This window comes from Ictidomys tridecemlineatus, chromosome 15 (assembly GCF_052094955.1).
Source record: "Ictidomys tridecemlineatus isolate mIctTri1 chromosome 15, mIctTri1.hap1, whole genome shotgun sequence".
NCBI classification, from domain to species: domain Eukaryota; kingdom Metazoa; phylum Chordata; class Mammalia; order Rodentia; family Sciuridae; genus Ictidomys; species Ictidomys tridecemlineatus.
Window position 1 is genome coordinate 20886035 of NC_135491.1, and position 15226 is coordinate 20901260.

General features: G+C 49.7%; 1 protein-coding gene across 3 annotated transcripts in view; it reads left to right on the plus strand.

Annotated features, from left to right (window-relative positions):
- Positions 1–13474, plus strand: part of Tshz3 (teashirt zinc finger homeobox 3) — an 83759-nt gene extending 70285 nt beyond the window's left edge. For all 3 annotated transcript variants that reach the window (XM_078032207.1, XM_078032208.1, XM_005330641.3), the window contains one exon: positions 8672–13474. In XM_078032207.1, the coding sequence (XP_077888333.1) occupies positions 8672–11883 (3212 nt within the window). In that variant the 3' untranslated portion in view covers positions 11884–13474. The remainder of the gene's footprint in view (positions 1–8671) is intronic.
- The last annotated feature ends 1752 nt before the right edge of the window (positions 13475–15226 follow it).

The following is a 15226-nucleotide window of genomic DNA, read 5'->3' on the forward strand; positions in this document are numbered from 1 at the left end:
GACAGGGCTGGGGCCTGTGGGGCAGCACGTGTCAGGAACATCTCAAGGCCGCAGAAAGAAGGAAGCACGGGTACAAACCCCAATGGGGAGGCTTCCCCCCAGCAAGACCTTCCCCGTGAGGCAGTGAGATCAGCGTGGAGCATCTGGGAGATGCCCACTCAAGGCCTTTCAAGGGGCCGGGGCAGTCCTCGGACTCTGCCTCCTGGATGCGGGGTAGTGGCCCGGCCCGGCCCCTGTGCTGTTGGTGCACCTCTATGGGCAGAGTCCCTCCAACTTGGAAGTTGTTCAGGAATACTGGGAAGTAGGTGTGGTCCATATGCCACCCTCCCTCTTTCCAGTTCATGGGAGAAGATACAGAAGCTCACATACCTGATGCCAGTCATCACAACCATGTGCCCAGTTAGGGACACAGCAGAAATGAAGAGCCAGGGCTTTACCTTCCATGACCTTGCAGAGTTTCACAGAAGAAGGTGCAGTGCAGAAATGCCAGCAGCAGTGGCAGGTCCTCTGCAGAGTTCAGGCTGCTGCTCTCATGGATGACTCTGTGGCAGTGGGCCACTGTGGCTTCCCATCTGCTCCTGCTCTAATTTGGGGGGGATCTCCTATGTTGTGGGCCCGGGTGCCAGGGGTGCAGGCAGGGCACCAGAAGTGTTCAAGACTCCACCTGAGGATCTTGACATTTGTTCTTGTTCAGACACACTCTACAACAGTGCAGGGGACTTGGGTGTTGGCTTTGAATCTGATCATGATATAGGAGGAATAGACCTGGCCAGGAGGGGAGATCAGGAGAAGGGTCTGCAGAGATTGCTGTGCATGAGCCCTGGAGAGCCCGGACAGGATTTAATATGTCTAATTTGGGGCATGTCCCTGGCATCTTCTGGACAGTTCATTTCTCCCTTGTGATCAGGCGTGGTTGAGGGCTGGACAGGAGCTCCTGGAGGTTTGCTAAGGCCAGCATGGGTTCCCCTGGCCCTGCAGGATTCCAGAATGTCCTCTGGGCTCAGGACAGCCCCAGATCATCTCTGAGGCAGAACAGGATTGTCTCCAAACTGCTTCCTGCTCACTCTGTCCCCCAGGCTTGGCTGAGTAGTTAACTTCCCCCTTGACCATCCCCTCAGCTGGTTAAATTATTCTTTAAAAAGAAGAAAGATCGCAGTGTCATTCAACAATCTGAGTACATGAGAGGCAGAGAAAAGGCCTAGGTCTCCAGCCTTGGAAGTGACCCACAGCGGCTCTCCTGAGACCTCTCCCCTGGCCACTCTTGGTGGTCGCCCCCATGGCCGCATCTCCACCAGTTTCTGAGCCCCAGGCCCTCTCCAGTTACAGTCCTTTCCACTTAAATAATTTCTTTCGTTCCTGTCTGTCAAATGTTTTCTTTCTCTCTCTCTCTGCCTACCTTCTACCCTGCCATTCCTAAAGGACCCTTCTCCCTTCTTCTTTCCTTTCCTTTTCTCTTTGTCCTCTCTCTGCTGCTGTCCCTCCGCCCTCTCCTGGTCCTTCTCAATCTGCTGGACAACTGAGGGGGCACCTAAGCCCTCAAGCCCCCTTTAACTCCTGGTTTTCCCCCTGCCCTCCTTCTGGCCCCTGCCTCTCCTTCCACTGCAGCGAGCGCCCCCTTGTGGCAGGGAGCATGGTCACACTTTACTAGGAGCACCCCTTCCTGGGCCAACTTTACTAAGCAGACAGGGGAAGGTACAGCTGTGGGGAGCTGAGAAACCTTCCCAGGAGTTTTGAGCACTTGAAAATGGTGGGTTTTAACTTCAGAACCTCCCTATTAGTCCAGAAAATGCTAATACCCACAGGGCAATTCACTTTGAAGTTGCTTCTGGGAGCAGGGCACAGCCATACCTTCATTTCCTTTGGTCCCACCCCTAGTGCTCCCTTTCCTGCCACCATGCCTGCCCCCCTGTAGCCCCCATGGCCTGAGAGCACAGAGCCTAGCCACCACCTCCTCACCTTTGGGAGAGACTGATGGAGGTGAGCCCCACTTGAATGAATTCCATTTTGCCCTGGCTTACTCTCTCATATTTATATGATACATTAATTTTTTTACCTAGTGGTTAAGTTTAGTTAATGATGATAATAAATATTAACGAGAGAGCTACTGCCTCCCGACCTTCTGATTGGCATGGTGGGTTCTTCACGCCTTAGACACGTCCATCATCCTCAGATAGTGGTGAGCTGTGGGCAGGGCTGAGGGCCCTCCTGGAGGGGAAGGTGTGGCCATCACTGGGGAGTCCTCAAAGGCTCTGCCCTTCAGCCCACTCAGCATCAGCACAGTGCCCATTCGCAGGCTCCTGCTGTGTGGGCCCCTCACATTCAGACCCAGGACATGGGCCTTGGGGTAGAACAGGGTCCTGTGTAACTCATCAGAACACCACTTTCCATGTCTGCAGAGTGGAGATGATTTTCTCCACCTCTCAGGGCCATTCAGAAGATCAGATGCAACAGAGATGGAGAGAGTCCATGCCCAGATGCACATATTAGGCCGGATCATTGTTCTTTCTCATCACTCGACCTTCCCGAGGTGTTGGCAACTTTGCAGGGAGCTCTTAGAGGTTTGAGCTTTTATTGCTCAGGAGCCTTTACCTAAAAGTCCCATTTGGTTCTGCTCAGCCAAGTTCTTTAATTCATCCAGCAGTCTGAGAAGCCGTTCGTGCACTCAGCTCTTGAGATGGACTGCTGTCCTGCGTGTGCTTCTCCTTGGCAGGGTGGGGGTGTGGTGATGGAGGTAGGGAAGCAGCTGCAGCAGTTTGGCTTCCAACTCGGAGAAAGACTTTTATCATCAAAGGACGACTTTGGGGACAACTGAGACACAGTTCTCTCCGTCTGCCCCTCACTTGCAGTTCTCTGCCTGCTCCTCCATGTTTCTTTGCAGCTTTAGAGTGGTTTGAATGAGAGCCCCCTCCCCTCACAATCCAGCTGCGTCCTCCACTGGAGGTTTCAGTCTTATTTGTGAAAGAGAAAAGGGGCATGATATGACATGCATTCTTTTTTATTTTATGTATTTATTTATTTATTTTTGGTACTGGACATTGAACCCAGAGATGCTAAACCACTGAGCCACATCCCCAGTCCTTTTTATTTTTTATTTTGAGACAGGATCTCACTACGTTGCTGTGGCTGGCCTCAAACTTGCAATCCTCCTGCCTCAGCCTCCCGAGTCACTAGGATTACAGACAAGTGCCACCGTGTCTGACAAGAATGCATTCTTGAACATGGGGTTTTGGGTGTGGAGACAGCTCAGGGTGACTCTAAATGCAGGGAGACCACCAGCTTGGGTGCTTTCGGCCTTCTTCTTCAGCAGTGGGTTCTGCATCCTTCTATCTCAAGGGTCCTTCCTCACAAAGTAGCACTTTTGAAAATGCCAGTCACACTTGGAGAACAGGCCCAGGAAGGACTTTCATTATACCCCAATACATTCTGTATCCTGGGACTGGCTGGGGTCTGGGTCCATCTGAGATGTCTAGGCAGCTACTTAGGAGGTTGAAGAAGCCATTCCTTCATTTTATGCATCTATGTCAAGTGGTCATTATGGTTTGAAAGTGGTTTGGGTGCATCCCCCAAGGGTTCCTATGTTGGCGCTTGATCCTCGGTGTGAGATGTAAGAGACCTTGAACCTCTAAAAGGTGAAACTAATGGGAGATCCTTAGGATACTGCCCCTGGAAGGAATTGAGGTAGTTTTTGCAGGACCCTGAGTTTGTTCTAGGGAGTTGTTATAAGAGCAAGCCTGACCCCTGAATTGCTCTCTGGTTTCCTGTTCTGAGATGTGGTCTTTTACTCCCACGTGTGTGCTTCTGCCATCTGCCGTGGGGCCCTTGCCAGAGCCAGTGGCATGCTGTTTGGATTTTCAGCTTCCAAAACTGTGAGTTAAATAAACCTCTTTTCTTTATAAAGTTGGCCTGCCCCAGGTATTTTGTTAAGTAACAGCAAATGGACTAATCCAGCCAGACAATGTGTTCTGTGGCAGATATCTGGGGCGTGGAGTGTGGCTTGTAGGGGGCTGATCTGACCACACAGAGCTGACAGTTTGTTAGAACATCTGGAACATCTGGCTATAGATCAGTGATTTCAGTTGGCATGTTTAATAACATGAAGAGGAAGGGAGCTAATGGTATTGGTACAGAAGCTGGAGTCAGAGAAGCCCTCTTCCCCAGAAGTGGCCTGTCACCTGTGGTCTGGGGGGGGCACATTGCCTCATTTTCCACTTCTCTGCTTCTGCCTCTGGGTTTCCAGCAGAGGAGACAGAATGGAGAGTAAGGAGAGAGAGAGTTCTTGGCATATTCTAGAAGCTGAGAGGAGCTGAGGAGGAAGCAGGTCTAAATGGTGGAGGACTTAGGGGCTGCTTTGAGGAATTTGGAGTTTCTTCCAAGATCAGTTGCCGTCACTGAGGGTGTTCCGTGAGGGAGTGACAGGACCAGCCAGCTGCTCTATGACAATCCCTATGGCTTCTGTTTGGGGACTCTAGATGGAAGAGGCTGGGGAGGAGTCAGGCAGTTGGTTGAGGAGGGTTTGAGAGAGCCTGGTGGCTGGTCCAGGCCTGGAGTGGGACGGAGAGGGGCAGATTCTGTTACAAAGGTTGTTAACAACATCCCTCTGCAGGGAGTGACCTGCAAGTAACCTCTCTTCAAATGAGCCAGCCAGTGTTTGTTGCTTGCCTACTATGTGCAAGACAGAGGATCCAAGCTCCTGTCCTTAGAGGATTCAGGCAGGAATACACAGAAAGTTAAATAGCAGCAGGGGACCGAGCTGACTGCAGGGCCACAGAGGAGCTTCCCAGGTGTACACAGGTCCTTGTCAGGTGCAGGTGATGGAGCCTGCCACTGGAGCACTGGAGACGGCCTGGTGGGTGGAGCCAGGTTCTCACCAGCCCACCCCTTGGTGATTTCTCCCTGTCCACACAGACAGGAGGTGCAGACACCCTGTCTCCTCTCCCTCATTACCTGATTCAGGGGATTAACGTTCAGAGTTCAGAAATCTCCCCTTTGTCCAGCTGGGTCTTTGCAAGTTAAGTAGGATTCAGAGAAGAAAAGACCAAGGGGTGACCTGTGGCTGTTTGGGAGGAGCTGGTGTTTGGGGACAGTGAACCAGAAAGCTCGAGCTTGCTCTTCAGTTCCTCACCCTTTTCTCCACAAAGCCGTCCAGTGATGGCCGTGCAGAGGAGGGAGGACTCTATCACTCCAGGCCCAATGCTGTTCAGATAGGGAAATGGAGGCCTGGAGAAAGAGAAGGACGGGTGGCCCAGAGGATGGCAACCATCCTGGCCCCTGCGGGGACTCAGGAAGTAGTTGTGGTTCAAACGAGTGTTTTCCCGTCTCTCTGGGCCCTTTTGCACTTTTCTTGCAACTTTTTAAAGTTCGGTTATGAAGAGCAGGTCTGATATTCTCCGAGGAGTGAAGTTATTGCAACCCTCGTGGAAGGATTGGTCCTTGGCCCTCTGTTTTCATAGGGGAGAACCCGTGGAATCTGTCTAACCCTGGGGTCTGAAGAGAACACGGCCTCTTTAACAGGTAGTGAGGTTCCCATCCTGGCCGTGTGCCCGTGCCCTTGTAAGGACCCTCAGAAACCATGACAAGGCCGTGGCTGGGGTGCAGGGTGAGGCCAGGTCTCCCCAGGATCCAGGCCTTCTTGGCACTGGAGCCTTTTAATTTCCCTCAGAGTTGGATTTTATTCCCACCAGGGAGGTTGGCCTTACTTTTCTTTCAATATTAATTTCCTTCTCAGCCATCAGACTGATGACATTTTGATACTGCTGTGCAATTTTCAAAGCTTATAGGAGGATGTTGGGGGCCAGCCTGGGGCAGGAGCTGGTCACATCAATGGTGGCACACACGGAGGGGTGCACCACACAGCCTGTGGCCACGCAGAGCTGGGTTGATGCTTCACAGCAGGGGAAGGGGTCAGCTGGGATGGGCGTCCAGTCATGGGGACCCACGCTGCTCCTGAGTGGGAGACGCCTCTCAGCTGGTAGCCTTGCCGTGGTGAGCTCTTGGGTGTCCACTATTGACTTGACCTTCCTCTGGCTAGCTGCTGTCCTCCTGGAGAGGCTACTGGGGATATTTTTCTTCCAGACTTAATTCTGCAGAAACTATAAAACAGGAGCCAAATGCCCAAGTTGTGGCACTTGAGCTTTATACTGTGACTCTGGGAATGTGTCCAGGATAGAAGGGCTTTGGTATCTATTCCTGTCTACACAGGGCTGGGTTTCCCTGGGTCTCCATGGCAAGGACACAGACCATGTGGTTTCCTCATCCTCTCCCAGACTGCTTATTTACAATAGAGCCCCTTCCTCAACAGGAGCATCACGCATAAGACCACCTGGTGCTTTTCTACAGATTGGGGGCTGCATCTAGCCACGTCCAGCCCACCCTGTTACAGCTGTCCTCAGTGAGGATTCTAAGAGAAGATACAAACCTGCCTGGATGCCCTGACCTGGGTCATGCTGTGTCCCTCAGTTAGGGTGACCAGCTAGGGTGACCATTTGCCCAGGACTGAGTGAATTTGCAGGATGCAGGACTTGCAGTGCTAAAACCAGGACAGGTCCAAGCCAATTAGGGCACTCAGTCTCTCTACCCTGGCTGCCCTCCCTCCAGGCCTGCCATCTGTTGGAGTTCATGAGTCCAGATTTCTAGAAGGTGCTGCAAGTTGAGGAAGGCTACGGGGAAGATTGAGATGTCTTCTTTTATTTTTCTTTGCCTGTTCTGTTTCCAATACACATATTCACATTCTTCACTGTGGCCGGCAGATGAGCCTGCCTTGGCCTGCGCTCTATTTCCCTATGCATTTTGGCTCTGGCCCTAGGAAAAGAGCTTTAGCTGTTTTAAGTTGTCATCTCTAAGTGCTTGGCTTCAGACTTAATGTTCACCCCAGCACTTCACAGCTCAGCTGACCAGAGCAGGGAGCTTTCTTCTGGTGATTTCTAAGGGACATCCCACAGCCCAGGCCCGAGAGTGGTGCATTGTAGATTGTGTGTGAGCAAATGTGTCCCTGTCTCCACAGCTGATGTGTGTATCCGGGACAGGATTCCATCCCAAGATCACATCACATCATTGTTAAGATGTTGCTGTTGTGTTTCAGCTTAGAAACCTTGGTGCCCAAAGAAGGGACAGAGGGACAAAAGCATCACAACTTAGTGGAAAGGAACAGTCAGGGGGAATATCTGTTTGACTGCTAGGGAATCAATTCACTGTGTGGGGGATTTTGTTTCATTTATTTATTTTTTCTGATGTAGACTGCACCTGGGGCAAATCTTTAAATTTCCCAGATTCTACCAACAAGGCTTCTCTTCCTTTTCTAAGAACTTTTGTTATATTTTTAATCAGCCTTGAAGTTAGCAATGAAGTATTCCAAATACCCTGCATCCTTGCTCACTGGCCTTTTGAACCAAACAAGTACTTAGCAGTTGACAGGAAAAAGTCACTTTCTGCCCCTTCTCTTTTGCTTGAAATTGTTACACGGGGCTGTCCACACCTGGGAGGTTGCAAGACCACCAGGTGTGGGTAGTACACAGGACAAGGCAATCTTCCTTCAAGAGAAACCAGAGTCACTGAATGCAAGGAGAAAAAATAAAAATCTACTCCGTCCATCATTAACACAAATGTTGTCAGGGTCCTGCGTCTCTGGATGTGCATCTTCTAGAACCCACAGCTGCTGGGCCCTGCCCTCCACCTGCTTGGGAGTGCGTGCTGGATTTACATCCCTGGTTACATTGCCTCCAGAAAGACAGGATCCCTGTTGGATGCCCATGAAGCTTATGCTGAGTAAATATTGACAAAGTAGTCTAAAGAGCAAACACTTTGACATTTGTAAGGTCCACTGGAAGGTCTTGTATATATTTATACAGCAGGAATGAGCACCGCATACCAATTTTCCTGAACTTGTTCTGACATAATTCTGCATGGATAGTGTGTGTGTCCGGGTAGCTGAGGAGGGCTGAATATCCATGTGGGAAGCAGGCCCAGGGCTGGGTATAGCAGATCCCTGTCATCCCTCCCAAACACAACCAACCAGCACCCATCCCAGAGAGGCAACTCACCCTGAGCTTTGAGGAGACCTGCTTTTCCAGAAGGAAGAAAAAAAAAAAAGCCATAAAACCTTGTTTTTAATTTATTGCAATTGATGTACTTTCTTTTTACTTCGTAAAAATTTTATTGATGTTTTTGTACTTTATATTTATTAAAGATTGAGCCTCAAAAATGTAATGAGTAAAAAATGGTTGCTTAATTTAAATTGTGAATCTGTCTGTTAAGAAATGCATTAGGGGTAGGAGAAGCATAAGACATATTAATTGACAGACAGGAACTGCTGTCTCTGAGGTTGATACAAGTAATTTATTACTTTAGAAATGAATGCCACCTCCAGAATGTGCTTCATTAATTTCAAATTTAGTTTTAATTTCAAGCTGTTGCCCCTTGAGAAGAATAAGGTGGCAAATTATGTTTGAAGAGCAGATTTTTTTTTTTTTTGCTCCGAAGAAACACCACATTTTAACTATTTAGTTTTACAAATAATTGTGCCCATCTAGTTTTTTGCTGCTTTCTCCTGAGAACCAAGAACATAGTCTAGGTCTGATCAACACGTACTAATGCTTTTTTCCCTCTCTCTCTCTTCCTTCTTCCCTTTCTTCTTTCAATCCTGCCTGTCCCTCGCTCCCACCTGTTATCCTGGCAGCCTATGTTTCCGATGAGTTAAAGGCAGCTGCCCTGGTAGATGAAGATATAGACCCCGAAGAGCACACGGCAGATGGAGAACCCTCGGCCAAGTACATGTGCCCCGAGAAGGAGCTCCCCAAGACCTGCCCCAGCTACCAGAACTCCCCGGCGGCTGAGTTTTCCAGTCACGAAATGGACAGCGAGTCACACATCAGCGAGACCAGTGACCGCATGGCTGACTTTGAAAGTGGCTCCATCAAGAATGAAGAGGAGACCAAGGAAGTCACGGTCCCTCTGGAGGACACGACCGTGTCGGATAGCCTGGAGCAGATGAAGGCCGTGTACAACAACTTCCTCTCCAACTCCTACTGGTCCAACCTCAACCTCAACCTGCACCAGCCCTCCTCGGAGAAGAACAACGGCAGCGGTAGCAGCAGCAGCAGCAGCAGTAGCAGCAGCAGCTGCGGCAGCGGGAGCTTCGACTGGCACCAGAGCGCCATGGCCAAGACCCTGCAGCAGGTGTCCCAGAGCCGCATGCTGCCGGAGCCCAGCCTCTTCAGCACGGTGCAGCTGTACCGGCAGAGCAGCAAGCTCTATGGCTCCATCTTCACGGGAGCCAGCAAGTTCCGCTGCAAAGACTGCAGCGCGGCCTACGACACCCTGGTGGAGCTGACGGTGCACATGAACGAGACGGGGCACTACCGCGATGACAACCACGAGACCGACAACAACAACCCCAAGCGCTGGTCCAAGCCCCGCAAACGCTCCTTGCTGGAGATGGAAGGGAAGGAAGACGCCCAGAAGGTGCTGAAGTGCATGTACTGTGGCCACTCCTTTGAGTCCCTCCAGGACCTGAGTGTCCATATGATCAAAACAAAACACTACCAAAAAGTGCCTCTGAAGGAACCCGTCACTCCCGTGGCAGCCAAAATCATTCCGGCTGCCCGCAAGAAAGCTTCGCTGGAGCTGGAGCTCCCCAGCTCCCCGGATTCCACAGGTGGAACCCCTAAAGCTACCATGTCGGACACCAATGATGCGCTTCAGAAGAACTCCAACCCTTACATTACGCCAAATAACCGGTACGGCCACCAGAACGGGGCCAGCTACGCGTGGCACTTCGAGGCCCGCAAGTCCCAGATCCTGAAGTGCATGGAGTGTGGCAGCTCCCATGACACGCTGCAGGAGCTCACGGCCCACATGATGGTTACCGGCCACTTCATCAAGGTCACTAACTCTGCCATGAAGAAGGGGAAGCCCATCATGGAGACGCCCGTCACGCCCACCATCACGACCCTGCTGGATGAGAAGGTACAGTCTGTGCCCCTGGCAGCCACCACTTTCACATCCCCCTCCAACACACCTGCGAGCGTCTCCCCGAAATTGAACGTGGAGGTCAAGAAGGAAATGGACAAGGACAAGACAGTCACTGATGAGAAACCCAAGGAGAAGGAGAAGCCCAGCGAGGAGGAGGAAAAGTATGACATCTCCTCCAAGTACCATTATTTGACTGAAAATGACTTAGAAGAGAGCCCCAAAGGGGGACTAGATATCCTCAAATCCCTGGAAAACACGGTGACATCCGCAATCAACAAGGCCCAGAACGGCACTCCCAGCTGGGGGGGCTACCCCAGCATCCACGCCGCCTACCAGCTCCCCAACATGATGAAGTTGTCTCTGGGCTCATCGGGGAAAAGCACCCCCCTGAAGCCCATGTTCGGCAACAGCGAGATGGTGTCTCCCACTAAAACCCAGACCCTGGTCTCTCCGCCCTGCAGCCAGACCTCCCCGATGCCCAAGACCAACTTCCATGCCATGGAGGAGCTGGTGAAGAAAGTCACCGAGAAAGTTGCCAAAGTTGAGGAGAAGATGAAGGAGCCCGAGGGCAAGCTCTCTCCGCCCAAGCGGGCCACCCCATCCCCGTGCAGCAGTGAGCTCAGCGAGCCCATCAAGATGGAGGCTTCCAGCGATGGGGGCTTCAAAAGCCAGGAGAACAGCCCCAGTCCCCCGCGGGATGGGTGCAAGGAGGGCAGCCCCGCGGCGGAGCCGGTGGAGAACGGCAAGGAGCTGGTGAAGCCCCTGAGCAGCAGCCTGAGCGGCAGCACAGCCATCATCACCGACCACCCACCCGAGCAACCCTTTGTCAACCCCCTGAGCGCCTTGCAGTCGGTCATGAACATCCACCTGGGCAAGGCTGCCAAGCCCTCTCTGCCTGCGCTGGACCCCATGAGCATGCTTTTCAAGATGAGCAACAGCCTGGCCGAGAAGGCGGCCGTGGCCACCCCACCGCCCCTACAGGCCAAGAAGGCAGACCACCTGGACCGCTATTTCTACCACGTCAACAACGACCAGCCCATAGACTTGACAAAAGGGAAGAGTGACAAAGGCTGCTCTTTGGGTTCAGTGCTTTTGTCCCCCACGTCCACATCCCCGGCAACCTCCTCATCCACGGTGACAACGGCAAAGACATCTGCCGTCGTATCATTCATGTCAAACTCGCCGCTACGCGAGAATGCCTTGTCAGATATATCCGATATGCTGAAGAACTTGACAGAGAGCCACACGTCAAAATCCTCCACTCCTTCCAGCATCTCCGAGAAGTCTGACATTGATGGGGCCACTCTGGAGGAGGCCGAGGAGTCGACGCCTGCGCAGAAGAGGAAGGGCCGCCAGTCAAACTGGAACCCCCAGCACCTGCTGATCCTCCAGGCCCAGTTTGCCGCCAGCCTCCGGCAGACCTCCGAAGGGAAGTACATCATGTCAGACCTGAGCCCCCAGGAGCGCATGCACATCTCGAGATTCACGGGGCTCTCCATGACCACCATCAGCCACTGGCTGGCCAATGTGAAATACCAGCTTCGGAGGACAGGTGGAACAAAGTTCCTCAAAAACTTGGACACTGGCCACCCCGTGTTCTTTTGTAATGACTGTGCGTCACAAATCAGGACTCCTTCTACATACATCAGCCACCTAGAGTCACATCTGGGCTTCCGGCTACGGGACTTATCCAAACTGTCCACTGAACAGATTAACAATCAAATAGCACAAACCAAGTCGCCATCAGAAAAATTGGTGACGTCCTCCCCGGAGGAGGACCTGGGGACCTCCTATCAGTGCAAACTTTGCAATCGGACCTTTGCGAGCAAGCATGCCGTTAAGCTTCACCTTAGCAAAACACACGGGAAATCGCCAGAAGACCACCTTCTGTATGTTTCTGAGTTGGAGAAGCAGTAGCGTTTGCTTCTGATGGAAATGACTGCAGTTTGCTTTGAGGGAAACTGTTGAAGGCACCTTAAGGCCCCTCTGTCTTGTTCTTGGCACATGTTCTTATGTTAACTGCAGAGAATCACTCTGGGCTGGACTGTTTTGTATAACTGTACAGTGTTTAATAGAGGTGCATAATCAGCTGTTGTTACTGGTAAAATATGAAGGTTAAAACGCAGTGGTAAGTGTTTGGAACTTTGTGTAAATGGGATTTAGTTGTGAGCATCCCCCCGATGCTTCAAGCTGCATGCATTAACAGACAGTTTAATTAAGCATTTATAACGAAATCAGGCACACTTTTTCCGTGAGACTCGAGTGTGCTGGTATTTCTCACCCTTTCATCTTTAGCCCTCTGAGTACTTTGAAGCACTTTTGCATTAATTTGATTAAAAAATAAAATAAAATAATAATAATGTATGAAGCTCTGTTTTTTAAACTCCTTACCAGCTTAGTTATTATTAATAATATGAACCTCCATTTATGCAGGTCTGCAGGGGTATAACACGCCTTGAAATTTAAAAGAATATTATTTTCACATTGAAACATAGATGTATATATTGTATAGATTTCAGACTCTTATGAAAAATGTGATTGTGGGTAAATGACCTTTTTTCTTGCATTTATAGCAACAGTGTTTTATGTACCTGCTATGCTCTGGGCATAAGCCGTGCCTATGTATAGTGTATATTTCTTTTTCCTTTTTCTTTTTTAAGGTCTATGGGTTTTGTTTTTTACATGCAAACATTGTAAATTATACAGAAGATACCACAGATAGCATTTATAAAGTATACAGAAACATTATCTGAAAGCAAAGTATGATTGTTTGTTTTGCTACCCAGTACATCTATATTGATAGAGGTTCATGTTTAAATTATACATATTTATTAGCATCATATTATCATTTGTTTTGAGCAGTCTGAATAAACGAGGCCAGGAAATCCATCCCTGGCAGGCATCATACTATTTTGCACATGATTTTTAAAGGTATTTATTAGAAAGCAAAGAACGCTCAAAATAAACTCAGTGCTCAAAGGGTTAAGTCTATTTGAAAAGGAAAAAAAAAAGAACAAAAAAAAAGAACTTGTACTGTATTTCCTAAACATTGATAAAGCCTTTAAAATGTTTGTACTGTAATACTTTGCTTAAGTCATGAGGCATTCTGTGATACAACCTCTTTCACTTATTTATAAGCCCTCTTGGTTGCTATTTCATATTGTAGGATACCTTTTTATTTCAATTGGTAACTTTCTGTTTTGTTCTTCCTAATTATTCTCCCAAGATCCCACACTGCAGCTTTATCTTTAGGCTTATGAAAGGTAACCCGTGGTTACCGGCTCTCCAAGTGATTCTGTTCTTCTCCATTTTTGGCAGTTAATTTGCAGAAGTAACTGACAGCTGACACCATATGAGAACCTATGTATAAAATATTGGCATGTAAACAGCACAGACACCGGAACACACTCTGTGCCCTGTTTTGTTGTTGACAATGAAACACCATTATGTGACTCTTCATATAACCCTTTTTTCTACGGCAGCATTAAAATTGTCTTTTTTGCTATAATTTTGTGTTGCGTTCACAATTATGTCTGAAATGTGCTACGACTAACGAGCACATTAAAATTAAATTGTATGCGATCTGTTTATGACTGAGTTGGTTGCTGTGTCTGCCAGGTGCTGGCAGTCGGAGGCTGCACGTAAATCAAGGGAGTTTTAGTGAACTTTGGTGTTTGGAGAGCAGGGAGCACTCAGTGGTGGCTTGGATAGAAATTTTCCCCAAGAATAAAAATCTGAAAGAAAGGAGACATGCAGGTGAGTTCAGAGTCCCTGTGGGAAAGTGATGGTATACAGCATTGAGTGTCAGAGTTTCCAGTCACCCCAGACCAACCCCCGTGGTCTGTCTCCCTTCTAGATGCAGGGAAGTCGGGGGGGCCCCCTGAGCTGTGGAAGAAGCTGAAGGAGAAGGATCTTTGGAAGATTCTGTGCAGGGTGGTTCCTTCGTGTTGATTTAGGGTTTTCTAACAGCAAAAAGCAGAGCAGAGCTGGGCATTCGGATTTTGGGGTCCCTGGCTGGCTCTCCTGTGCTAAAGCATGCAGAGATAACAAGGCGGGGGAAGGGCACGGGAGGAGACTGAACCCATCTAAGGGAGGGCGGGGGGGGGGGGGAAGCATTTATATGATAATCACAAGCTTTTATTGGCCCTGGCAAATCATGCCAACAAAACGCTGGGAACATCATGTAAAATTGTAAAATACCTTTATTACTATATTCAAACTACTCCTGCAGTTACGCAGCATCGTAGCTTCTAACCTAGAATTATACAAATGAGAGATGTGTTACATCCATGTAATACATAAAACACCTCAACTTTAAGGAAAAAAATACTCTTTTATTAAAAATTTAAATTAAGCCCTTTCAGAGATGTTCGGCAACACGCCCACGGCTTTTCGACTGGTCCCCACCCCTTTTTGTCAACATGAGTCCAAATGTTCTGTCTACTCTGCTTTCTCTCGGCAATCCGTCCCTCTTCTGGTTTTTAGAGAGAACCTCCCTGGAGTTTAAAATGAGCTTTTGGCAAATAGCGCTGCACCAACTCTGCTCTCGCCCGTGATGCCCCGCACACGTGGGCTCTGCTGAAAGGTGGGTGGAAAGAGTTTTTCCCCTTGGGTCCAGGGTCTGCCCCATTCCCCAATCTGACATCCACCGCCCCTGCCCCTGCGCAGTTCTTGGCCCTGTTGGCCCTTACCTGGAAGAAGCTGAGGGGACACTTGCATTTCCTTGGAGGAGTTGGGGGACCAGTTCCCCCACCGGAACCTGGCTCAGGGGACAGAGAAACCCTCCCTCCTGTGCCTTCCCCGTCTTCACATCCTGGAGCCCAGATTTCCACTCTTGAATTTTTCACAGGTTAAATATAGCATCGGTTTATTAGAATCCAAAGTCCTGCATCTAACAGATTAAACTGACAACACTTCCATCACCACCGGGGCCCATGTGGCTTGAAGGGAGATGGGATTTGTACAAGTGATGGCGGAACCCCCCTCTGTATAGTTTGGGAGAAGGACCCAACGCTCTGCCCATGTCTGTCCTCCTTACCCCACTCTCGGGAGTCTCTTCAGGGCTTTTCTGTTTGGGGGGAGAAGTGAGGATTGACAGCCAAGGTAGGTGGCCGGTTCTACTGCTCCTTGGCATCGCGGGCCCCTAGCCAGGAAAGGACTGCTCCTATTAATGGGGACCAGGAATGGATTTTACTTCCTAGAAGACGTAGTAACTGGGCAGTGGAGGATGCCAGGCTTGAATGAAGCTCCCTCTGGAACA